The sequence below is a fragment of the Hyaena hyaena genome, unplaced genomic scaffold, assembly GCF_003009895.1.
Source record: "Hyaena hyaena isolate Hyena2069 unplaced genomic scaffold, ASM300989v1 scaffold_478, whole genome shotgun sequence".
Taxonomy (NCBI): Eukaryota; Metazoa; Chordata; class Mammalia; order Carnivora; family Hyaenidae; genus Hyaena; species Hyaena hyaena.
In genome coordinates this window covers 1,315,132-1,343,090 of record NW_024081110.1, presented here as the reverse complement: position 1 = coordinate 1,343,090, position 27,959 = coordinate 1,315,132, and the positions used below count along the sequence as shown (strand labels likewise).

The following is a 27,959-nucleotide window of genomic DNA, read 5'->3' as shown; positions in this document are numbered from 1 at the left end:
CAGTGGTATTTTATAAAATATCACTAACACTAGGCCTAGAGATGAGATAAAGTTGGATTTGGGTTAGTTTTTTATTACTGGTCCCAATAATATTTAAGTTTACCCTGTAGGATACTTGGGAAAATAAATGAATTATCATCTTATAAATTCCGTTCACAACATAATGAGTTCTTTTAATGGAAAAGTCAGAAGAATTAAAAATAGAAACATGGACCTTAAAATATTAATTTTTAATTTCTATGGACTTTATCAAGAGGGAACTTTGTAGAATATGTAAAATTGTAATGCCTCAAATTCATGCAAAGGTCTTTGAAGTCTTGGTTTATATTTAAACTTCTTTTGAAGGATGAAGACAGACTGCTCCATTTAACTTTCAGGAGTCACGCAGAGATGTCTGCTGAGTGGGCGATATAAGAACAAGTTTGGATAAATGCATATTGGAAAGATTTTCTTTAAAATATTTAAATAAGAAATCAAAATACTCTGATGGTTGCATGTAGATTTCTAACTAAATTAACAGCCACATTTGTGGAGCACCTATTATAGCTCATATATTGTGCTTTTATAACTAATTTTTAGAACAACCTGGGAAGAATTATTTCCCCCATTTTGCAGACAAAGACACAGTCCCAAAGAGGTTAAATAAAATGTTGAGCTGGTAAGTGAGAGCATCAGGATTTGAAATCAAGTCTGACTTCCCAGCACATGTTTGTTCTCCCATTTGAGCAACTTCTACCGCGTTATAATCCCATATTCGTAAACCCGTAGACACATACAGAACCACATCTATACGCATAAACTATGGAATAGAGAAAATTAAAGTCTACATGACTTCTGGTTTCTTTCCACCCCCTTGGAGATGTTATGTTCCAGGGAGTTCTGTTTTATCCAAACCTAAAAAATAGTGACATGCAATGTATTTGTATTAGTGCATCATTTCTTTTAAAATTGTTGTGCGTAGGGGCGCCTGGGTGGCTCAGTCAGTTAAGCGTCTGACTTCGGCTCAGGTCATGATCTCATGGTTCGTGGGTTGGAGCCCCGCGTCAGGCTCTGTGCTGACCGCTAGCTCGGAGCCTGGAGCCTGTTTCAGATTCTGTGTCTCCCTCTCTCTCTGACCCTCCCCTGCTCTCTCTCTCTCTCTCTCTCTCCACCTCACCCCTCTCTCTCCCTCTCTCTCTTAGAAATACATTTAAAAAATTTAAAAAAAATTAAAATTGTTGTGCGTATCCATCTCGAAGATGTGGCCCATTCGAACCACCAGTTAAAGCAACTTTCGTATGTTACTAATTTAAAAAAATTAAATGTAAGTAAATATTTCAGAATAAACTGAATTCCCATATGAAAATTAATACCGAAGTGATTTTCACCAGGATAGCAAAAATGTTAGTGAGTCTTCAATATAAAAAAAGAAAATCTTACACTTTGAAAAAGGGTCTAAAAGTAATCGAGTGATGTTTTTGATCAATTATAATATAGCATTTCTTTTGATCTTATTTCCCAGAAAGAAGAGAATGTAATAACATAGGTTATAAAACTCTTGCTATTAGTGGTAAATATTTATGGAACAATTGATAGCTGTTATCTTCTCATTCAATTCCCATAATAACCTGCTACATACATCATGTCCTGTTTTTATACTCTGTATTACAGCCAAGGAAATTGATGCTTAGTGAGGTTAAATAAAGTATCCAAGATGCAACAGTGTGTGAGCGGCAGAAGCAGGGTTGAAACCCAGTTCCCCCTGACACCGATTTCTAGGTTTCTAAAGATTCAGTTGTACCATGGTCAGTGAGTGAAATATCTTCAACATGGGCATGTGTCCATATTCGAATAAAATGTTTAGTTTCCCTTCAGTTACAAGGAGCACATGCTTAGGAGACAAGCTCTGGATGGGCGGATGAGCCCCTGGATGAGATTGCTTTCATTAGGACTGAATTATGTCAGGATGCACTCCTGAACATATTATGTGAAGGGGAAATGAGCAGGGTCAAGAGTAGTGGACTTTGTCTTATGACCTCAAATCAGTTTCCACATTTCCAGTTTGGAGCTGATCAGTGCAAACTCTGTGTGCTGATACCTTACTGATACTCCTTGAATACATTCACATACCTCTCATTGTCTAATCCTTGCTCAGATTCCCATTTCCTGGTCCCTGACACCTGTGTTGTCACTTATCTATATTGGCAAAGTAGTGAGTGATAGAATTAAGGGAGTACAGTTGGGGAAAATATATAATTAAAAGAACTTTTCAGATACAACAAGGGTACGATGGTGATTTAAAGTACTTGTTTCGAAAGAAAATCACATTTTGTCTTTTAAATTACATATACTATTTGAAAAAAATATTTAATATTACCATTTTTCTTTCTTAAATTCTTTATTGTTAAGTTGGTTTCCATATGACACCCAGTGCTCATCCCAACAAGTGCCTTTACCATTTTGATGCATGATGAATTCAGTACTTTATGGCTTTGTCTATCTACCCATTCAGGAATGGATTATGGAATGGAAAATCATTAAATTACTCTCCGCCTAAGAGGGGAAATTTATTCCCTAATTACTTACAAAATGTGCCAGTTTTACTTGTTTATAAAAAGTGGATGATGTCAATATTTATTATTCTACCTCAGACTATTTGTCTTATTTTGTGGTCCCTTTAGAAGTCCAGGTAAGGCAATTAAAAGTTTTCAAAAGCAATAAATAGTCTCTTCTCTGCAAATTCCAGAGAGGGGTGAGTGTTCCAAAGCACCCAGCATTAGAAGTAGCCAGGCCAATTCATAAGAGTTTTTAATTAACCCTGAAAGAGGAGGCCAAATAGGAATGAAAATGAAGCCTGCTGATTCTCTGGAATGAACCCAAAAGGCGGGTAGCAGCCAGAGGGAGTCCACTGTCGGCGCAGGAAAGGGACAACCTCTAAATGCGGGTTTAAGCTTTGAGCAAGAAGAAGACCCTTGTTATCTGCCTGCCATGAAGTGTGAGGCAAGCAATGTCCTAAAGTATCAAAGGGCACATTCACTATCCTTCCAGGTGCAAAGACTGTATGTGTGTGTGTGTGTGCGTGTGTGTGTGTGTGTGTGTGCGTGTGTGTGTGTGTGAGATTCACTCCCTGGGTTTAACCAGAAGTGTATTCTTCTCTTTATTTATGACTTCTCCCTAGAGCATACAATATAAATAGAAAAGAAACCTATTGATGCAATCAACAACACAATGCTCTTCAGGTATATAGGGTTATCGGTTGCATATGGATTTGTTGTGCTATGTACTTCCTTTTTTGAATCACTGACAATTTCATCATGGAATGCAAACCTCAGAAACACGTTTGTTGTAGCCAGGCCTCTGTGAATGTTTTTTACAACAAATGGACCAAATTTGGCTGCAAGAACTCGGTGTTTTTCTGCTTATCTGCAATTCTTCGAGGGTGGAAAAAAGTAAGAAAAATATAAGCAAATTGGCCATGTATAAATTCCCACCATAGGTACATTTTATGAAAATCTTGCAAATAAGTAATAACCTCTTTTGTAAATTAGTGTTTTGACTTTTTGGCCATTCTAACAAATGAGGGACAGATTGTAAGTAAGCTCAAAGTGTATGTCAGTTTGGGAGAAGCACAGATTTTTGTCTTTTTCCCCAATATGCAAAATTTCTGAGAATGTAGTTTAAAAAGTGGTTGGTATGGTAACAAGTGCTTGTTTATAACCCCTGAGAAAAAGCCGTGAATAGCCACACCTACCAATGAATGGGGAAAAACGTTATTCTCTTTCTCTCCCTGACATTTTCTTGTTCTCTCTCTCTTCTGTGCACACATGGGCTGTGGCATATCCCCTTTCCATGTTGTCCTAGATCTGCCTTAGATCTAGCGTCTGTTGATCCTAAAGTAGTTGCTCCAAGCACCCACCCCATTGGAAGGTCTTCCCAATGCTCACCACGGAGTTTGCTCTAATTATTATTATTATTTTTTTTAATGAAAGCACGATGAGGTCATTCTGGGAAGTTTTTTTAAAATAATAGCTGAAAAGCTTCTCATTCTACAGATGAGGAAACTGAGGCTCAGATGGTCAAAGTGAATTGTCCAAGGTAATTAAGTTGGTTAATTACTGAACCGAATGATACCCTTGTGTTCCAGTGTAGAGCTCTCTCAGCACTCTGCACCATCTGGAGTAATGATTAACTTAAGACCATAAAGCTCTTAAATACTAAAGTATTATTTGAGGCTGTTACAAACGGTTTTAGCAACGAGCTCAGAACACATTTTCTTAGATCTCAAACTCCTACATGATGTTATTTGTAAATAGGATATTTTGTTAAGAAAAAAAAAAAAAAAAAAAGCATATGCCAGGCAGATAATTAATGTCTTTTGAAAAACAACTGCTCCAAGGGATTCCAGTATTCATTTTGAAACATGGAAACTACTAAAGCCAGAATTTAAAAAATGGAAAATCTATGCCAATTTTTGGATATCACACTTAAAAATTGCATAAAAACAACAAGGATCCAATTGTTGAAGAATTTCTTCTGTGGTTACTTTACAAGCAAACAATAAACAAACACATAAATAGATTTGTTTATATAGAATTTTTTATATAGAAAATTTTAATTTTTTAAAATTCTAAAAAATTCTAAAAAAATTCTAAAAAAATTCTAATTTTTATTTAGAAAATTCTATTTGTTTAAATAGAATTGTTTCTATAGAAAACAATGATTTATTTTAAAGAATTAGCTCATGGGACTAGGAAGACCAAAATTTCAGAGCAGACCAGCAAGCTGGAAATTTCAGAATGAGTTGTTGATATGGTCTCGAGTCCAGAGGTAATTTGGAGTCTGAATTCTTTTCAGAGTATCTCAGTCTTTTTTCTTAAGGCCTTTTACTGACTAGATGAGGCCTACCCACATTATGTTGGATAATCTGCTTTACTCAAAGTCTACTGATTTAAATGTTAATCACATCTTAAAAAGTACCTTCACAGCAACATCTAGATAGTGTTTGACCAAACAACTGGACACTGTAGTCTAGTCAAATTCACTCATAAATTTAACTATCACAGACTACGTGTCAGGAACCGTTTGGTATTGGAGGTTACATTGGGGAACAGTCAAGTTTGGAAGACATCCAATGAACAGTTGACCACTCAAACATGAATTACACACTTCCCAAGTGCCAGAAATTAAAAGTGTGGGTACCTTGAGAAGACTAATCCAGCCTGAGGGACTTGGAGAGATCCCCTGAGAAAGTGGCATTCTGGCTGGGGCCTAAAAGGTAAAAAATGGGTTAACCAAACAGAGATGGGAAGAGAGGGAAAATGTCCTAAAGTAGAAGGATCATACCAAGAGCTGAGAGAAGGCCACCATGGTTGCGTACGTGGACATTGGAAAGCAGAGGAGCCAGATCCTTCAGGATCTTATAGATGAGATTTGCCATGGACAGACTTCAGGTAGGACCAAGATTATTAAAAGTCTGTCTGTCTGTTCTGTGGCTAATGGATGGTAAGGTTTATGAGTGGCTGCAGGATGATGACCAGTAGTGGTACAGGTGGCGGTGGAGATGGTGAGAGTTGAATAAGCTCAAAAGATATTTTGGAGAATACTTAGGGACACATGATGATTAGTTATAGGAGTTAAGGGGGAAGTAGGTATCAAGGAGATTCCACAATCTCAAGCTTGCTCAGTACTTTTGGATGAAGGTCTCATGGTGCTGCTTGTCATGCAGGAATGTTGGCAAAGGAGTTTGGGCTCAGTACGAGGTATAGAGGAGGCACTGGAGGCATAGCCAGGTGGAGACATCTAATAGGTAGTTGGACATGTAACTCTGAGACTCTAAAAGACACCTAGGACGAGAGAGAATTGAAACTATGAAAATGGATTTGTCTGCACAGGGAGAGATTATCATGAAAAAAGAAAGGAGGCCAAGGACCAAGGTCAGAGCAACTCAGTACTGAGGGCCAGTTCTAGCAGGAGAAGATGAAAAAGAAGAATGACCGGAGAAAACAGGGACAAAACTAGCATCGTCCAAGTCAGCAACTGTTGCATCTCTCTCTCTCTCTCTCTCTCTCTTTCTTTTCCCTCTCTCCCTAACCACAACTGGGAAAGGTTTTCTGTTTATAAAGACTCGTGATTAGATTAGGATCACCCAGATAATCCAGGATAATCACCCAAACTCAAGCTTTTTAGCCTTGTTCACATCGGCAACCTTAATTCCATTTGCTGTGTAACCTGATATATTCACATGGTGTGGAGTTAAGAATGTGGACACCTTGAGGGGGACATTGTTCTGCCCACCATCGACACAACTATGTGTAGTGCTGTCGGGCTGCAGGAGGGAGAACCTGGAAATGGTCCAGCTGGATCGTGGCACATGGAAATAAACAAGAGCAAATCTAGTGGATTGGAGATCATGCAAAATAGGCTAAAAAACTGAATTAGGGGGATTAGAAGTAGATAGATTTTTTTCAAGAAATCCAACTGTGAGTAAGAAATGCAGGACTTGAAACCCACTTAAACATGAGTGAATATTTATTAGGACTGGAAGACTCATTGTCTATATTTAGAGTTTGGCTGGTTGTAGCAAGAATTCTACCCTCCCTAATTCCAGAGAGCCTCTTGTTCTATTGTGGATATCTGAAGGAAGATGAACAAGGAAATAATTAACATTAACAAATAAAAATAAAACCTAGAAGATTCTTGCTAATTGCGACAACGAAACGAAGATAAATAACAACTATACATTCTGAAACTCTTGATGTTTATTTCCACTTTTAAAAAGAGTAATTATCATATGGTTTTAGATACATGTGTTCCAGGGCAATTAATCATCTAATAAATGTGTCTCTAACAAGCATTTGCTAATAGCTCGATTTTGGCAAAAATAACATGTTTCAAATCTGCTGCCTCTGAAGCCAAAAGATTTCAACATAATATCTGTGCTGGTGAAGGTTGTACTTGAAATGAGAATCAGTGTTAATATGAAAAAAAATAAATAAATGGAATATAAAAGGGAAAAAATGCTCTAATACTTATAAATCAGTGAATGTGAGATCGTAACAGTTAACAGTTACTGGGTGAATAACTGATTCCCAGTGCTATACTGGGAGCTGAACATTAGCTCATTGAAACATTACACACTCTCACCAGTAGGTGTAAAGGCTATGCCCACTTTAGAAATAAGGAAACTGAGGCAGCACACACCAAGACTAGGATTCCATTCTAATCCAGTCCAATCCAATCTGGCTATCAGCGGCAATCGATAACACCTAACACTTGAGTATCTGTTTTAAGTACCTTACAGACTAAGTCATTACATTTTTGCCACAGCCTTGCAAGCTAGGCATCTCCCTACCATCTCATGAGGAAGAAACTGAGGTATAGATAGGTAAATTATTAATTTCAATGGGTTTCTGTCTCTGAACTTCACCTTAACCTTCCTTAAGTTAAGAATTGGGTGATGTATGCCGTTTCTTTCAGCTGCCCAGTGCTGTCAGCATCACATGCCTGAATTCCTTCTGTTCTTTTGACGAGTCTTTATTGTGTTTTTACATGTGTTTTAATTGTTTGCTACATTTTATTATTGGTAATGACTACTAATTCTTACTAAGCATTTATTGAATATTATTATTATTGTTGAGCATTTATTTACTGTAACATGCTAGGTGCTAAGGTGAGTGCATTCTTTGGTTTACTTAATCTCCACACAGGCTTTGCTTTTAATTATGGTTACTCTCCCTAGCTGATAGATGAAGAAACTGAGCTCAGAAACATTTAGAACTTTACTCAAGTCACACAACTAATAATTGGGAGAGCTCGGGATCAAACCCAGAAAACCTGGCTCTGCAACTCTGAAGTCCAGTCCCCTTAACACTCTGTGCTAATATGTGGTTTTCACATCAGAAACATAGAACAAGACCAAACTTCAGGAAAGATAAATATTTGGCCTACATATAAAAATATGAAATAAGGCAAAGTAAGTGATATATCTACCCCAAATCATATCTCTCTGACATAACCAAGTAGTAATTTCCACAATGAGAAATTCCCCTTGAGTTTTATGTGCAGGACCTAAAGAGCCCATAACATATATAACATACACTAGAGGGAACGATGATTTAAACACTTATTCCCTGACAATAGACAGATTATCTCCTTGCAGCTAATGGAATCCTGAAGGGATACACTTGGGTGTCTGGAATGCAGGTGAGGACTTTAGAGCTTTGTTATGACTGAGACAGAACTGGGTGAGGTGTCACCGGGCCTCAGGTGTGTGTGTGCAGACCTGTGAATCGTGTGTGTGCATAGTGGCCTTAAGCAGGGAAGGGATTGCAGAGAGTTACGTGTCAGACTCTAGAGAAAATGCATTATATATAGGGAAGGAGCAGCCAGTTGAATATAGGAAGGCATTAAAGAAGAAATATGATCCAACACATCTGCCTCAATTTGGCCATAAGCTGAGGGCTGAGACTGTCCTGAGGTCCGTCCCCACTTAGGAAATGCTTACAAACATTGGAGTAGTGGGAAATGATTTGTAATAAAAATCATGGATTTAGAAGGCTTGTGAAATCGTCCAGCCTAAACTTTGGCCAGCACACAAGCCATGTGAAGTGTCTCAGAGAACGGCTATTCAGGGCCCATTTTAAAGGTCAGCCCAGAACGAGATTCCGAAATCACTGTTCCAGCCATGACCCATACTTGTTCCCAAGAAAGCCATTACTTATCTAAATCCTTGTACATCTATTTAATCTCCATCTTGCCCTCCAGAACAATGAAATGGGGATATATAACCATTCACCTAAAAGACCTTCCCGTTCCTGGAACTATCACTAAATCACCCTATAATCTCTTGTCTTTCCAACTCCATTTCATAGGTTCCTTCAATCTCACGTTATTTGTCTGGTTTCCCTTCTCAGCTGCACATCTGCCAACACAAGAGAAGACCAAGTGTCATTTTTGCAACTCATAGGACCTGTCCCATACTGAAAATGATCTGATCCTTGTCATTTACTCTTTGGTTAGAAGTGGGAGAGTAAAATTTGTGCCCACAGTAGGGTAAAGCATTTGGTGAACAACAAGGAAGCCCCAAGCACGTTAATATTCCTTGCAAATTTACAGGAGAATTCTTTCCTTTGCTAGTCTGGGTCTTGGTCCTTAATGACAAAAACAATAATGGTAATAGTGTTCTCATACAGAGCTATCATGAGGACGAAATCAGGTATCATTTGAGAATGTCTCGCTATGTCATTAATGCTATGAACACCCTTCATGAATCAAGAATCTTGCATCTATGTCCATATAGAGCAGCTAATAGCGAAGGGTGATTACATCATTCATTTTAACGTCTACAACTGTCGAAATTGGCTAACCTTTTCATAATTTGTTCACAGAAATGTAACCTGGAATAGCTTAGCTATCCCAGATACGCACTGCTCACCAGAGCTGGAGGAAGGCTACCAGTGCCCCCCAGGATTTAAATGCATGGACCTCGAAGACCTGGGACTTAGCAGGCAAGAGCTGGGCTACAGTGGCTTTAATGAGATAGGTCTGTCTTACCACTAAAACACATTTTCAGTTTCTATTTTACAATGTTTATGAAATGGAGAGAATACTTGTTTAATTGATATTTTCTGTTAAGATTGGCTATAGCATTTAAGAAATTTAACTGCAGATTTTAATCATCTGCCTGGGTTGGGATACAGTCTATCTTACAGTCTGTAATAACAGTCTGTGTATATGGATATTCAGCATCTATCTAGAGTTCCATATCCCTTATTTTACTATTTTGATTCCTAATTATAACACTTAAGAATATTTGTTGAACAAGGTTCAGGGCTTGTTGACTGAAAGAGAAACAGGGTTTGGTTTCCTTCCACCTGTAACTGTGACCCAGGAGCCAAGGTAAGTCTTAAATAACTAAAACAGTAGCCAATGATGAGTGCATAAGTTGTAGAAAGTAATCCTGGAATGGAAGAGAGCTAATGAAATACTTAATGAATATGCATCAACTATATAATAGACATATGGGAAAACTTATACACAAAGATGATGTGCTCAAATGTATACATTTATCTGTGGCTTGTCCTATTAAGTCCCAAAATGTGCCATTGTATACGATGTGCCATTGTATATATGAAAGCAGTTAACATCTGCCATTTAGTTCATATCATTGCATTTATTACCATTTCATGCAAGGTGTGCATATTTCATTATTGAAACAACAAATGAAAACCCTAGGAATTCTAAACAGTTACTTTATGCTTTGAGAACTTGTCTTAGCTCAGGCTGCCATGACAAAGTACTACCAACTGGGTAGTGTAAATAACATCAATCCATTTCTCGATTTCCCGCCCGTTTGGAGCCTGGAAGTCCAAGGTCAGGTGCCAGCATGGTCGGTTTTGGTGAAGCCCCTCTCTTTGACTCACACATGACTGTCTTCTCACTATGTTCCTATATGGCGGTAGGAAAAGGGATAGGAAGAGAGAGAGAAAGACAGAGACAGAGACAGAGAGAGGAGGAAGAAAGGAAGAAGAGGGAGAGGGAGAAAGCTCTCTGGCCTCTTCTTGTAAAGGAAATAATCCCATCATGAGAGGCCCACCCTCATGACCTCATCTAAATCCAATCAACTTTCCAAAGGCTTCATCCATCTCCTAACAACACCACCATGGGGTTTAGGACTTCAACATCTGAATTTGGTGTGGACATTCAGTTCATAACTGAATTGTTATCATAATCATTTGGAAAAATAAACAAAACAAACAAAAAAACCCCCCACAATTTTTACTTAAAGTTTCAAGGTCCAGGTGCGTTTAAGAGAGTTCTAGACACTTTTACCCAGGACCTAAGAGAAAAATCGCAGTGTGTAACAGAGTGGTGGTTGTGCTTCTCTGGAAGCCAAACCCACTTCCTGACTTTTGGTGCGGTTTCCTCACTCCATGAGCGGCTGTACAATGGGGGTGTCGTGGCCACACAAGAGAGCATGAGCTCCTGTCAGCCCCGGACGGCAGCTGCTACAGACCCAGCCAGTCAGTCTGTCTTAACACATCAGGGAAAGAGGCTGATAAGTCTTCCTCTCACCCTGGTCTTCCATCATAGCAGCCCGCAGATGGTGTTATGTGGGATGGCATAATGAACTCTGGGCTGGGGACTGGAATTTCAGAAGGAATATGTGAAGGTCTTGCACTGATTGAGGAAAACTCTTCTGTTGTCTGAACTAAAAAGGCCATTAGGCTACAGCCTTTAGATACAGTGTATTACTGAACTTGGGCTGAAAACCACAAACAGTTGGTATATTTTAAAAAAGTGAGTTTTGAGAAATGACATTCCTAAATTTTTTAAAAAATATTTTTATTTATTTCTGTGAGAGAGAGAGAGAGACAGCTTGAGCAGGGGAGGGTCAGAGAGAGAGGGAGACACAGACTCCGAAATAGGCAGAGAGCCCGACGTGGGGCTCGAACCCACGAACCGCGAGATCATGACCTAAGTGAAAGTCGGACGCTTAACCGACTAAGCCACCCAGGCGCCTCCATACCTAAATTTTTATTCTTATATTTTAGTATGCCCTCAGAGTAGGGTTCCAGCATGGTGTTTAGAACGGTAATCTTTCATCCCTTTGGCCAATGATACGCTTTCCTACATCACCAAATTTAGAAGCCAGCAGATGTGAAAACATTTCAATTTGCTGTCCTCTCTTAAACTTACCTGGCTTTGGAACCAATCTTATATCCTTCCCCTGGATAGAAGGACTTTTACAGATTAGACGGACGACTTTCAGGGATGAGCAGGACATCACAGGCCTGGTGTGGGAGATGGGATATATACTTTGGGGAAGCTGCGTGGGAAAGCTCTGGGAATCCTAACACCTTGGGCACAGCTAGAACGGCCTCATCAGAGCTTCTTGCTCTTTTTCCAGAGGGCTACCTGGGTGTGCCCATGTTTTGCATGGAGGGTGGCCAGCATTCAGTAGTTAGACTCTCCTTGCACAAAAATCTCTAGTCCTATAGAATCATATTGCTGAACCACATCACTTCCTGGCCATTTGGAATGCAGCAGTTGTGCCTAAACTCAGAATACTGCATTGTAGTCAAGCTGACTTGGCTTTCTTTGCTGTGACTTACAATGACTTCAACCACTGTGTGGTAAGCTCTCTGAGAAAGCAAGTTTTCTCATAGAGCGTGTTGGCTTCAGAAGCCTGATTCTAGGAGAGAACTGCCCCAGGGCAGCAGGCCTCCACTAAGGCAATAATCTTACTGTTTATTTGCACATTTATCTCCCAAGGATTTAAGCTCCTTGAAAACAAGAAGTACATCTTTTCATCTCCATGCCTTCAGGGCCTGGTGAAATGCCGAGCTCTATGAATATTTACTAATGGACTGAACAAAGTATATGTCCTTTTGAATTTGATGGTGACCAGTCCTGTCTGTGTTAGGATATAGAGCCATAATAGAGAATTAAATTGTTTTCTTGTTGTTCTTTTCCCTGGTTTTGTCTGCTTTTGTTGGCGGTATTCAGTATTCCTCATGACTCGCTTTTCTATACAAGCTTAATTTGGTCTGTTTGCTTCTTTTTCTCAAATGATGCTTGAGCTCAACACCACCGTGTGATTAATGGTTACATAATGAAATGTTGACTTTGTATGCTAATCCAAAAAGTTTAAAATGGTCACTATAGCTTGGGCTAAAATTAAGAACTAACTTTCTGATGTTATGCATCTTCATAGATATACAAATTGTGGTATTTTAGATCATGTTAAAGGTTTTATGGAAACAAAATAAAATGTTCCCCTACAATGAGGAAAGAAATTATTTTATTAGACACAAATGATCATCTCTTTTTGCATGCAGTTGAATTTAAAATATGTGCCTTACTGTGCATGTAAATTCAGCCAATGTACTTTATATGTAAGCATGATTAATTTAAAAAGGAGCACATTTCCTCTTCTTACTGATCAAATTGTTGTATAAAACATTAAATTTCAACTCATTTATAAAATTTCATTTATAAGTAGCTTTATGTCTCTTAAAATTTAATATTGGTGATGTTCAGAAACTCAATTTTTAAATATATGAAAATCCAGAGTCATTAAAGTAAAAAATGTATAAAGAACTGTAAAATTTAAAGAAACCTTGCATCTCTAAAGACATCAAATATCAGGGAGACTGAGAAACAGAAATGCAATTTCCATATTTAAGGACTTTGAAAGACCTGTACCTAATAAACCACACATCAGAAGAGGGTGTCTAACAGAATACTTCCTGAAGGGATTCTGGCTACTGAGAATCTCAGGCAGAGCCAGCTGAACGCTGACATTCTAAATTTGTATTTTATTTTATTTTATTATTTTATTTTATTTTATTTATTTCTGAGGGGGGAGAGAGAGAGAGAGAGAGGCAGCATGAGCAGAGGAGGGTCAGAGAGAGAGGGAGACACAGAATCTGAAGACAGGCTCCAGGCTGTGAGCGAGCTGTCAGAACCGTGAGATCACGACCTGAGTCAAAGTCAGATGCTTAGCCGACTGAGCCACCCAGGTGCCCCTAATTTTTTTAACATTTACTTATTTTTGAGAGACAGGGAGAGACACCAGGAGCAGGAGAGGGCAGAGAGAAAGGAGACACAGAAATTGAAACAGGCTCCAGACTCCAAGCTGTTAGCACAGAGCCCCGTGTGGGGTTCAGACCCAAAAGCTGTTAGATTGAGCCGAAGTAGGACACTTAACCGAATGAACCACTCAGGCACCCCTGAAGGACAGAGTTAAAGGGCACAGGTAAAGGGCTAATCTGTTTAGTAAACATTCACATTCTGTGATTGCAGTGAGTGTGGGGAGGTGGGGAACCAGTAGATGGTGAAAAGGTTTGGGGACAGATGACACCCAAAAGCACTGTACCGTAGAGGTGACACCAAAACACCACATCAGCTTACCCTGTTTGGAAAATGCATCCTGCCTCCATGTTCCGAGTACTTGCACCACCTTCAGCCTCTCCCTTCCTCTGTGTTACCACATACATGCCTGTCACATGTGGGAATTCAATCTGAGATACTGATTTTCTGTAATGGCGCTGAAAATGAAACTAGAGGAATTTTGAGCTGGAAAAGACGGTAGTCATTTGCTTCACCTGCAGTTTTACAGAGAGGACAACTGAGCCTCAGAGTGAGTAAGGTCAGAGTTCTAGAAAATTCCCCATGGAGGCAGGGCAAGTCTCACTTCTCATGATTCACAGACTCCCACTAAAACTTACTTTCTCCCTCAATAGCATCTCCCTTTTTACATTGCAGATCAGTATTTCATTAAGAATAAAACTGAAAAAAACAAACAAACCACATACCTTCCAAAGCTTATTCTTAATTTTGTAGTAGAAGATTAGCATCACTCACCTTTGGTAGGATACTGGTACAGAAGATAACTGTTTAAACAGATGTGATATGCCAGTTGGGGGAAAAAAAGCAACAACGAATCTATCACATGTGGGAAGGAAATCACAGCAAATGCCATTAAACTGGCAATTTACTTGTCATGATCTTTCAAAAGAGGTAAGAAATTGGGTAGAGCAGATGAGTACAGATCTATTCAGGTTTGAACTCTCCATTCATTAAACAGTCAGGTAAAAACAAAAGATGTTCAGAGTTTTTTGTTGTGTTTTTTAAAATATATTTTTACTCATTAATTTTTTAACTTATTCTTTGAACTAATTTTAGACTCACATAAAACAAAGTTACGAAGTAGTACAGAGAGTTCCTTTAGACACATCACCTGGCTTCCCAGAATGGCTACTTCTTATACAACTGTATTACATTATTACTGCTGAGACATTAACATGACTCAGTGCTATTAATTATGGTGCACATCCCATTACATTTCATAGGTTGACCCACTGATGATCTTCTTCTATCTCAAAACTGTACCCAGAACCCCACATTGTACATAGTCATTAACTCATTAATCTTTTCTTAAACTTTTTTTTTTTTAATGTTTTATTTATTTCTAGGAGAGAGAGAGAGAGAGACAGCGTGAGCAGGGGAGGGTCAGAGAGAGAGGGAGTCACAGACTGAAACAGGCTCCAGGCTCTGAGCTGGCAGTCAGCACAGAGCCCAACGCGGGGCTCGAACCCACGAACCGCGAGATCATGACCTAAGCGAAAGTCGGACGCTTAACCGACTAAGCCACCCAGGCGCCCCCTCATTAATCTTTTCTAATCTGTAAATTTGTCAGCCTTCTCTTTCACAGTCTTGACACTTTTCAGAAGCACTAGTCAATTATTTTGTAGAGTGTTTCTCAGTTTGATTCTATCTGATGTTTTCTCATGATTGGAATGAAGTTATGATCAGACTGTTTACATGATGTCTGGCTTCCAAGAGGGAGGAAAAGTTGTCCACTTTAACTTATTTATTTGTTAAGTTTTTATTATGTAATTTTCAGGAGTACAACTTTATAATTCAATGTTTATATGCACCAAACCGATCAAAACATGGTTAGTTTCAATAGAACAACCCAGTAAATGACATATAAGGATAAAATTCATCATGACAAGTCATCATGTAGTAAATAGTAAATAGTTCATAGTAATAAAAAAATTTTTTATTGTCATTAGCCTTCAAAATCATAAGAACAAAATACAAAAGCCCAAATTTGCAAAAATCCAGGATAAACTAAACCTGATTGAGACAATGTATATCAGACAGAGGAAGTCCACAAGCAAGATCAAACGATAAACAGAACATTCTAAAAATAACTAATAGAAAAAAAACTTGTAAAATATACATACTTTTAATGTTACCCAGACTGCACATAGTGGACTATTTCCTCTATTCCTTATATACAATAAAGCACACACTAGGTTCTTATGTGACTATTTGCCCACAGACGATCTTTATTATTGTAATTACTGTCATTATTTATCACAAGTACTGCTCTCATTTATCGATTACTTATGTATCTCTAGCATGAGGCAAAAGATTTTCTATCTGTTGTTGTGTTTTTCATCCCAATAAACCCATAAGGCATCATTATGCTCAACTGTTAAGTGACCAGAATGAGAGAAAGAACCGATTTGCCCAAAGTCACATGCAGACCACAGTTGGGAGCCAAGTCTTGCTGCCCATATGCTGTGGTCAAAGCCTGTGTTCTGGAACTACAGACTTGGAGTTAGCTGTGAAGTTGGCCATGGGTAACTGCCATTCCCTGTGGCTTGTCAGGACAGCTGGTTCATTAGAGGGTCTCATTATGATAAAGGAGGGGACATGTCCTCCAGTGCAATAATCTGCCAGACCTGCTGCCTTCTCCTCCTGCCGCCATGTCCTTGGGACAGAGGGGTGAGTGTGAAGGAGGCTGATGGTGATGCTCACTGCAAACAGGGTCACTCAGGGCTGGTCTCTCACTTGCATCTTGTCCCCTGCATACTGTATGACAGGGTCAGTGCATAATAAATATGAGTTGTATGTAAGAATCGAAGTAAGAAGGAATATACCTGGGAGGCAGCACAGTTTTACAAGATAATTTATGGAGCTATCAATATTTTGGCAAGGATTTCAAACCAATGGCAGCAAAAATCAGTAAATGTGCTTTTGATGCAAAATGAGATGGTAGACATTTAGGCTGGAGATGTGGGAGAGAACATTGAAAGCAAGCAAAAATATGTTATTCGGCGGCAATCAGGTTCACACTGATCTGAGCGAGATTCAACTTTCCACTTTGATTTATGTGCTTACTATATGTAATTTATAGCTGCGTGCATTAATTTCTTCTGCATATGTGAATTTACTTTCTCTTTCCCTTCGAGATACAGATACTTAATTTTGCTATTTTTTTTTTTTAATTTATTTCTAGGAGAGAGAGAGAGACAGCGTGAGCAGGGGAGGGTCAGAGAGAGAGGGAAACACAGACCGAAACAGGCTCCAGGCTCTGAGCTGGCAGTCAGCACAGAGCCCGACGCGGGGCTCGAACCCACGAACCGCGAGATCATGACCTAAGCGAAAGTCGGACGCTTAACCGACTAAGCCACCCAGGCGCCCCTTAATTTTGCTTTCTTAATACTGCAAATTACCCAACAGGTTTCTTTAAAGTGATTTAGAAAATGCATATTAATTAATTCCCTTATTATTTATATGACACAGGAAGTATTTACCTCATTAGTCCTTTCTATTAATAAAATCATAAAACTTTCTATATATGCCTTCCTTAAAATATTAGGTAGGAAAACTATAGGTCATCAGCATCACAAAAGTTAAGATGTGGATTTGGGATCCATCTATAAATTTAAGGTGATGAGTTATTATCTTTGAAAAATTTTTTGATGACAAATTAATGAGCCTTTTGAGAAAATGAAAGAAATTAAAGCAGAGTGACTATAGCCCGCAAGATTCTCATATACTCTCAATTCACTTACAAAGAAGGGTATTGGAATTTGGGACTGGTATTTTTTTTTTCCTTACAGGAAATACATTTTAGCTGTTACCCACTGTGTGGTATTTTCCTTATTTGACTTCGGGCGGTATTGACTATAAGGTACAGGCTCAGCACCCTGCATGAGTCATGAATCAGTTTTATTAAATATTGATGAGAAATAGCATCAGTGGTTATTTTCATCACTGATAGTGTTCCGTGCTCAAAACTACCCCATATCTTGCTGAAATGGAATTGACCATAAAGCCAACTACACAGGTCTAATGTTTCAGTTTTAACCCAGGATTTGCTTTACTTTAAAATTTCCCCTATGTTTTTTTTCTATTGGCATTCTATTACTTTTATAATTTATCTCCTATTGCATCTGATATTAAATATGGCCATAAAACATGATGAAAGAAAATTACTTTCACTCAAATCATAGTAGATGTAAATTGAACTTTGCTGATGATGGTATTAAAAATTGATTCATAGATTTAAATGATGTTAAACTGTATTTCATGTTGCAACATGTGGTGTCAGAAGGAAACTTTACAAATGAGTAGAAAATAGGAAGTTATTATGTGTCTATAACTATGATTTATTGCAGAATGTACATTTTTATTGTAGTTGCAGAAAAGCCACCATAAAGACTAATTTGTAAAATATGTAATGGAGATTTATAATACTTTGTGGAAAAGCACGGGAAGCTTGTTTGCCCTGCATTAATCTTTGTGTTCAGCATTGCTCCCAGAATTACTTATTGATTTTTATGAAAACCCATATAGAAGAGAGAACTAGAGCAACAGAATTCAACCACAAGTGCTTACCTGAGTCTATGACAATTTTAGACTCGCTCTCTGAAGGAATTCCTTTGTCATGGGACAAGGAAGACCTGATTGTATTTTTGTTAAATAGAAGACAAGCTCATGAGGCATCAACAAGGGGCATAGTTGTGGGAACCTTTGGTCAAATACAGGGGCTTCATCCCTGGGCTCAGCATCAGCGAAAGCCCTCTGGGTGCACACAGAAGTCTGTGCCTGACGAATTCTAAAGGCACGATGGCTTTGGGCTTCATTAGATTCTCAAACAGGGTCACAGACTCATTTAAACTGAAAATAGGTATGCAGATATTATTCAGAATATTAGGAAAACAGGGAGTCTAAAGATAGAAATTGCAGAGTGATTATTAAAAAGGATATCCACTAGGGGCGCCTGGGTGGCTCAGGCAGTTGAGCATCGGACTTCCGATTTCCACTCAGGTCATGATCCCAGAGTCCTGGGATCGAGCCCAGTGTCCAGTTCCATGCTGAATGTAGACCCTGTTTGGGATTCTCTCTCTCTTCCTCTGCCCCTCTCCCTCTATCTCTGTCTCTTTCTTAGAGAGAGAAAGAGAAAGAGAGAGAGAGGGAGAGAGAGAGAATATCTACTGTGTGGTGTCTAGGAGATATTCAGGAGTTGTTGTCAAATGGATTTAGAAAAAAACAGCTGCTGAGGTGACTTGCCATTGGACAGTGAAAGAAGGAATTTTAAAAGTGGATTTTGAGGGCATAAATGATGACTTTTTTCATATTATACATAGAAGACAATACTCCTTGGGAATATCTAGTGGTTCCAAGAAGTTAGCATGTTCGTAGTTATATTTTAAATATTTGTAGATTATAGGGGCACCTGGGTGGCTCAGTCAGTTAAGTGCCTGACTTCAGTTCAGGTCATGATCTTGTGCTTCGTGAGTTTAAGCCTCACGTCAGGCTCTGTGCTGACAGTTCAGAGTCTGGAGCGTGCTTCAGATTCTGTGTCACCCTCTCTCTCTGCCCCTCCCCTGCTCATGAGCACGTGCTCTCTCTTTTTCTTTCTCAAAGATAAATAAAAATTAAAAAAATAAAAATATTTTTACATTATAAAAATCATACTTCAAATAGCATAAGAGGTTTAATGAAAGTAATAAATTCTGCCATATGTAAATCCCTCCCTTCCTCTCCTTTCTTTTCTTCCTGCCTTCTTTCATCTTTATTAACTTCGTGGTATTTAATAAAATCCTTTTAACTGTTTCCCAGCTAATAGACATTTAAGTGATTCTTAATTATTGACTACAGTAAGTAATCTTGTGTTGAATAAAGGCTTACACACACATACACACGTATATCTTGTGTGCGTGTGCAGTATTCTTTAAAATAGATCCCTAGGACAATTTCTAGGTTGAAGGGTATGCACATTTTTAACGTAACAAACAAATAGTGTTGTTTTTCTCAAAAAGATTGTAAGAATTGATAGCTGTGCTTTTTTTGTGTGAGAGTGAATTTTAGAAAAGTATAAAGTATTCTCTTTTGATATGCAAAGACATTGAAGTAAAAAAAAAAAATAACAGAGACCATATTGTATTTTGTGCTCTTCTGAACACCAGCAATTCATTCCCTTTTCCTTGCATTCCTTCCTCCCCTTTCCAGGGGAGGACCCACCTTCCAGGGCCTCTGTGCATGTGGCTTCCAATATAACATCACTTGTCACCCTTCTGTCTGAACTGTGACCAAGCTGGTCTATGAAAGTTAATGCTTCATTCTGTGTGGTTCCCACTGTCTGATATATGTGTGTGTGGGGGGGTGGGGGGTGTGTGTGTTTGTGTCTGTGTCTGTGTGCCTTTATGTGTTTTGTCCTTTTCTTCCCAATCAGCTCATTAGATCCCAGGAACTTCGAGTAGAAACAAAGCTTCCCACACTTATTGTGATGTGTTTTCTAACTCTCAGTGAGCTCCTTATATACTCGAGGATTGGTTGATCACGTGTGGGAGAATTTTATATTAGTTACACTGCCTTTTTAAATCATTATTCTGTGGAAACTTCGTAATGGAAAATTTAAATAAAATTCAGATACAACTCTTGCCTTTTAAGTTCCTTCTCCATTTGAAATCAAATGGCATCTGCCTTATGGCAGATATATTCACATGAAACAGATGTGAACAGACTAGCACAGAAGTCTTCTGCTGACGGTCAAGGAAACTCTCCCTGCTGGTAATGGCAGTCAGTGGAACATAATTCCCTTGACATGCTATGAAATTAAATTAATCTCACCAACTAATCAATTGGACCAAAAAGGAAGAATGTCTTGTACGGAAGCCCTAGGCAGCTCTTCCCTGAAGGCCAATGAGGCCATAGGAAAGGCGATTCCTACCTCTCCTGGGGCTGCATCTCCAAATACCTGAGCCCTGCTTAGCAAAACTGTGCTGACAAGATGCAGGGGCTCCTCTTTCGAGGAGAAAGCTCTCTGGCCTTTGCAAATGGATTTCTAACCTGATCTACACAGGGCAATGCGAAAGAAGATGGCGTCCACCCTGAGGAGGCACTGGACTGTAGAGACAAGGGGTCTCTTTCCTCTCTTCCCCTTTATGCTCCTGGACCCCTCAGCTCCCACACCTTGGGATTCAGGGATTATGCTGAAGATACTAACACATACTAAATATACTAAGATAAAGGATGCCAAATAAAAATGAAACAAATATACTAAAATAAGTCGCAAATGCCTAATTAATATTAGCAGCCACTATTAAAGCAAAGGTAACTGCCATAATTACTATTACAAAGGTTATTATTGATCAGATTTACTTCTAGATAATAAGGAAAAAGTGAAATTTTTTCATGAAAAATTCCCATTTTCACGCAAGTATGAGAATTTTTCGATAATAGGGGAAACGTTCTTAATTAAGTAGAAAAAAGAGGTTTTCATAAATAATGCACTCAACAAATATTTGTTACACGTTTACCCTATGCCAGGCTTTCAGGGTCTTTAGTAAACTGATGTAAGTCAATATAACCAAGTACTTTCCTCCAAATGGAGATGTTAAAATAAAATAAAGGAAGGTGAAGTGAAGTCAGAAAAAAGGTTGATCCTTCACTGTGGTAGGTTTTGCAGCTATGGGCCAGGTACGGGAGTTCATGTCCCAGCGTGTGTGTGCCCACACATCCCTTTAAAACTTTTATGAGTATGAGGGGCACCTGGGTGGCTCAGTCAGTTAAATAAAGCATCCGGCTTCGGCTCAGGTCATGATCTCACGGTTCATGGTTTCAAACCCCGCGTTGGGTTCTGTACTGACAGCTAGCTCAGAGCCTGGAGCCTGTTTCAGATTCTGTGTCTCCCTCTCTCTCTGACCCTCCCCTGCTCACACTGTCTCTCTCTCAGAATTAAATAAAAACCTTAAAAAATTAAAAAAAAAAAACTTTTATGAGTAAGAGCCAACGGAGCATGAATACTCCCAATTTGCTACAAGTCCTGTTTCCTCCCACTTGCCTTACATTTAGCATTTCTCACATTTATACAACCTGCCTAGCCTCTAAGGCAAATACTTTTGTTCAGTCTGATCATCGAAAATGCTGGCTTGAGACTTTTATTTTTACTTTAGCTTTTGTTAAAATAGGTATTGAATGACATTGTTTATGAGTGCTACCTTCCTTTTTTCCCCTGGTCAAATATGTCTGCTTCTTAAGCACTTTTCTGGGAATGTCTTTATCTTATTTTTGAGGAATAGTTGGACCGAGTACAGAATTCTTAGTTGGTATTTAGATTCCCCCCAAGGTTTGAAATCATTCCATCGTGTTTTGGAATCGGCTTTTGCCAGTGACCACCCCTCCTTTGAGTCTAGTTGTAGTTCTTTCGTGTTTTCGTTTTTATGTTGTTTTTTTAACTTATCTGTTTTTTCATCGATAGTTTTTAAGATTTACTGTTTCTCTTTGCAAAGTCATGGGCTTACTCTAATACGTCTAGACATGGATTTTTTAAAAGTCTAGTAGGGATTTTTTTTTCATATCAGGCTCATGCCTTTTTCTGGGAAATTTGTAGATACTGTCTTTACATACCCATAGGTGTTCTCCATTCTCTATCCATTATTTTCTGGAATACTGATTAAAGCTTTGTTAAAACTGCTTATTCCATTTTCCTTGTGGGTAGATCTTGCTTTCTAACTTCTCTCTGCTCGCTGCATTTGCTCTCTGGACCCCTGCTGTTAGATGCCTGGTGCATCTTCTCATAGTATTTCCACTTCTCGTAAAGTTGTTTGTGTATTTTCCTCTTCAGCTTCGTTGCTGAACCCTGTATAATTTTCTCCCTCAGTGCATCTAGTGTGCTCTTTATCTTGCTCATGGAGTCTTTTTTATCCCAACATGTACAATCTGCTTATCTAGAATTTCTCTTTAACTGTTCCAAACCTGTCTATTCTTTTTATGTCATAGCCCTGTTCTTACCATTCTCTTTCTAACCCTTTCTTTATCTCATTAAACATTCTAAACATGATTATTTTAGGATCTCTTTCTGACTCTTCCATATTTTCTAATTCTCCATTATAATGGTTCATTTTTGTAGTGTTTGGCTCCGAGCTTAATTCCAGGGAGGGTTTCTATCTCAGAGGTCAGTGTTGCTGGAATTCCAGGGATAGTAAGTCATCCTGGACTAATCCTTATACTACCTTTGTGGCTTGTCGGAAGAGAGACCCTTGAGCTATTGGAGTTGTAGACGATAGTGTACGTTTGGACGATGCACTTTGGTTGGCCCACGTTTGGGGTCCTGGTTTCTCATAGGAGAGCCTTGGGCCCCCACATCGATCTGGACAGAAGTCAAGCAAGTTTCTGCTTGCCTGGCCGGGAGGACAACACTCTTCCGGTCTCCATGTAAAATGCAGTGGCCTTTGTGGAACTTCCAGCACTGTGGATGCACCTCAGCTCAGTGTCTGCCTCCGTTCCTGTGTTCGAATGCACCCCAAGAGCAGCAGGAGCCCAGCCCCCCAGCCCTTGGGGGCTCTTGACCCTGAATATATCTGTGAGTCATCATGACCTTAGCTTCTGCTATGGCTCTCCTTCTGTGTTCTCTCATACTGTCTGCCCACTGGATATTCCACTCGCTTTGGGGCCAATTTATACGTTAAACATTTGTTTTGCTTTACTTACCTATTTCCTTCTGTTGGTTGGGCATGGGGTGGACAGAATGAAGGAAGGAAGTTTCCCAGTAAGCATAGTCCAGCAAATTGGCATAAAGCCTTAATATATATATATATATAATTATATATATATATAAAATTTTCATTACAATGATACGGTTTTTCTTTCTCTGAAATGATCACACACCTATTTTATATTAAAAAATATATTTTATGCATTTTTAGCATTAATTCTTGAAATCTGGTAAGTATATATTTACAGGAATTTTTATTTTTAGAAAATTCCATGTCAGTATCATCTTTATTACTTTTTGCTATTGAATTATTATACCAACTCCGTGCAGCCTGTAAAACTGTCCCTCAGCAGTTACTTTGCATAAAGACAAAATCTATGAGGGGTGGGGGTGGGAGGCTGCAAATAGGCAATAGCAGTGACTAAGCGCCGAGAATAAATCCTGATGGATTGAGATTTGGGTTATTTATCTTCTTAATATTAATTGCAGTGAATACCCACGTGCTTTCTCCCACCATATAAGTGCTTTAGCGAGTAAGCAAAACAAATAAAATAAAAATAAAAATCAGGAATTACCTAACTATAAAGCAAATAAAGGTTCTTAGGCAATTCTTAATCTCGTGTGTCTACTAAAAGATAACCTATGTTTATTTGCCCAGGGAGTTTTATTACTTTATTTTTTTATATTTATTTTTTTACTGTTTGTTTATTTTTGAGAGAGACAGACAGACAGACATACAGACAGAATGTGAGCAGGGGAGGGTCAGAGAGAGAGGGAGACACAGAATCCAAAGCAGGCTCCAGGCTCTGAGCTAGCTGTCAGCACAGAGCCCGACACGGGGCTCAAACCCACAAACCGTGAGATCATGACCTGAGCTGAAGTCGGACGCTTAACTGATTGAGCCACCCAGGCGCCTCTGTATTACTTTATTTTAAAACTACTAGTGACTACTAAGCTTGTCACCAAATAGAAGTTGAACTGGAGGCTTTCAAATAAAGACCATTTAAAGCTAAGTATCATAGGTAAGGAATGTAATTTCTTCATTATATCATCACATGCATGGCATTAACCCCCCTAACCAATGCTGAGATGCAAGGAAAGAAAGAAGCTCTAGGGGACAGCCTCGGTGGCAACTGTATGCCCAGTGTGTCCAGTGTAGAGCTATAGAAGTGGAAATCCTGTGAGTGCTCACGTCTGGATAAGAGAAGGACTTGGTTTCAAGATGCAATCTGTAGCTCAGTAGTGGGTGACATAGGACAAGTTATTTAACTCAAGACTACAGATTTCAGAGACTAGTAGGAAGATTAGATTATTCTCATGCCTAAGAGTCCTCATAAAATTTGGGGCACCTGGTGGCTCAGTTGGTTAAGCGTCTGACTCTTAGCTCAGTTCATGATCTCATGGTTTGTGAGTTCAAGCCCCATGTCCCCAGTTGTGGAGCCTGCTTTGATTCTCTCTCCCCCTCCCATCCCACCTCTCTCTGCCCCACCCCCACTTGCTCTCTATGTCTCTCTCAAAATAAATAAAAATAAAAAAAGAATCCTCAGTAAAATTTAACTCTGGTTTTAATGATCATTTTATTAGGTACATAATTATCAAGTAAATGAATGAATGAATTATAGAGCACACTGTTTTAAGGTCACACAGTTAGAATGTGAAAGTAAACTCTTCCAACATCTACATCTTTCCACGTCTTCAGCTTACCTCTTTTAGTCTTGACAAAACACTCAGGATCGTACAGCTTAATTTAACAATATACTCACATTTTACTGTGCTAGTATCTGCTGCATTTGCTGGTAGATTCTTTAGTCCGTGTACAGTCGCACTAGGAATAAAATGTTAATAAATATTTTCCTATTTCCTGCATTGAGATGCTGCCAGCAAAGCCATTTCTAAGCTCATATGCTTGGTCCTTGCTGGGCTTCTAAAGGGTTAAAGCAATGCTGAAGTTGTATGTTTGCAGTTGACGAGAGCAGGAATCAGCAAACCATGGCTCATGGGCCAAATCCTGCTTACTGCCTGACTTGGTAAATAAAGTTTAATGCAACCACATGGCTATTTGTTTATCTATGGCCCATGGCTGCTTTCGGATGCTACAGCAGATTTCTATAGTTCCAACAGAAATCCTGTGGCCCACAGAGTGTACGATATTTACCATCTGATCTTTTATAGAGGAAATTTGCCAACTTCTAGGCTAGAATAAAGGTAGGAAAAAGTGTTCGTCCTATGCTTCTTTCTTGTTATATTCCCACAGCTACCTAACCTCCTTGATGATCTTTACACTCACCACTTCTTATATCCGTTGGACTTAGAAAGCCAGAGACCACAACACATCTGTGATTTTGTCTAGGTTCACGAGAGTCCAACGCTGGCCCTCCTTCCCTGAGTCAAAATTCCTTAAACTCTAAACGTGCGGTTTGTAAAGAAAGGTTATCCTGGATGTATACAACCCTGAAACTTTCCTCCCCTGTGTTGCCTCATAAATACACAGGCTACTGAATCTGTGATTGAAGTGAAGCAAGGATTTTTGAAGAATGAGTGATATGCTAGACATAGAATCCGATGAATCTTGATTAGATTTAACCAAATGGGTATTCTTTACTATGGGGATGAGTCTCAATGGTTTAAGTTCTCAAAGTCTTAAGCAGATTTCTAAAATGAAACTATTTTCTTCTTTTAACCAGTTTAAAGGGAATGTCTTGTGTTCATTTTTGTTGGTGCTGGTGAATTGAATCTTAGAAATCTCTATAAAATGAGTCCAGAAAGAACTGAAATGGAGTCAGGATAGTGGATGACACATCTTAACATATCCTAACTCTCCTAGGTCCTGGCTGTGCCACATTTTAAGCTGGGGGCAGACACCTGGAGGGGCTCATTAGCTGGCAGCTGTCTGCCATCAGTCTGCAAAGGCTAAAAAGAAAATCAGCCACAAGAAAGAGGCTAGTACTGGCCTGGAAGATGAACAAAGGAAAGGAGCAGCTGGTGGGAAACACACATTTGGCTGAGACCTTTGCAGAGGGGTTGAGAGGCCCTAGGCCCCCGGAAATGGAACCTGGGAGGAAAGTTTTGATGGCAGACAGCCTGGGGTCAAGGGGCAGCAGCTGGCTGTTTTGTGTGAGGGACGACATTCAAGAAGACTTACGAGTTGTGTTGTACAGTAACCATTACCTATGCTTGTAAGAGGAAAGGAGCATGTTTTTAGTGCCTATACCATGCCAAGCACCATGAGAGGTACTTCCACCTCATCAGCTAACCTGGTGTGCAAAGTAGCCCTTAGGTGTGTTAGCTCCTATGGCTCAAGTGACGCCTGGCAGGTATAAGCACCTTTGGCCATCTCTGTTTATACATTTGTTTGAGATATTTCATAAAAGCAACCTGATCATTCATTCTTACCTGTAGTCTGTCCTGTTTCATGTGGAAGATGCATACCTTTTGATAGTTTTCCAAATCAGTCAATCTGATACAGACTCAAGGCACCATGAGTTTAATCCACATGGATTAAACCAATCCAGTGGTGACTATCAGGGGGAAAAAGAAGCTCCTGGAGAAGAAAATGTATTTAAAATGTGTTTACTACGTAACCTGATAAAATATTTTAAATTCTGGTGTTACTGAGTTTTAATGGTTCTTTTTTTTTTTTTTTTTTGCAAAATGAAGCCCACAAAAATGTTACTTATTGCTATTCTTTTTATTTACTGAGCTGAATATTTGTTGTGCAGTAGTATGAATTATGTAATCATCATTTACTCTTCTACGAGCTGGCTGAGAAGTATTATAAGTGCTGAAATTATCTGAACCAAAAAGTTAAAGTAACCAAAAGTTAGAGAATTATGAAGCATGTAAGCCATTTTATCCCTGATGGTAAGATTTTAACCCTCTGGTTTCCTAATTAAATACAATTATATTGAAAATGTATGTATCTCCAAATATTAATATCATATGAAGTTATTAACAGATAAAGTTTCATTTCCCTCGGATCGCTGGGTGATGGGGCACTTTGATGAGCTCAGCGTTACACTGTTTATTCAGCAAAGACACGTGCCTTTGTATGATACAGGACCCTGTCTCAGCACCTCCTTTGCCACCTGTAGCAAAATGGCAGAACACAAAGTTAAGGATTTGGGAAAATACCATATTTTACGAAACACAAGTCTTCAGATGGTATATAGAGGCCATATACAAAGTGAGCATCCCAGGAAAAAGATCACATGAGAAAACAGATATATGGGTTGCATGTTAGTACATGTAACCACTGCCCTCAATTATCCCGCCCACATTCATGGAATGTCATGAGACCTATTTTTCCTTTCCATCTAGACTCCATTATAAAAGCTCTGTTTGTACATTCTAACAGTGCATTCTAACCAATAATTGAACTGATCTTGTTGAGGCTATAGGTGGATGATAAGATTTACATGTGAGACTTTATGTTCTATCCTTTAAATTAAGCTAGTATTTTTAGAGGTTTTTTTTTTAGTCTTTAGTTTATTCTCCAGCTTTAGTGACATATAACATTGTATAAGTTTAAGGTGTGCAATGTGATTTGTCACATGTATATATTGCCCAGTGATTACCACATAAATTTAGTTATAGGTGTTATTAAAAAATATATTGGGGCTCCTGGGTGGCTCAGTCAAAGTCTCCAACTCTTGATTTTGGCTCAGGTCAAGATCTC

General features: G+C 38.9%; 1 protein-coding gene across 3 annotated transcripts in view; it reads left to right on the top strand.

The window, feature by feature from the left end:
* NALCN (sodium leak channel, non-selective) overlaps window positions 1-27,959 on the top strand; it is a 285,524-nt gene that overhangs the window by 24,674 nt on the left and 232,891 nt on the right. For 2 of the 3 annotated variants that reach the window (XM_039254276.1, XM_039254275.1), the window contains exon 1: window positions 22,916-23,152. In XM_039254276.1, the coding sequence (XP_039110207.1) occupies window positions 23,086-23,152 (67 nt within the window). In that variant the 5' untranslated portion in view covers window positions 22,916-23,085. Of the gene's footprint in view, window positions 1-9,365; window positions 9,521-22,915; window positions 23,153-27,959 lie in introns of those variants that run through there. The other variant, XM_039254277.1, reaches the window with a different exon arrangement.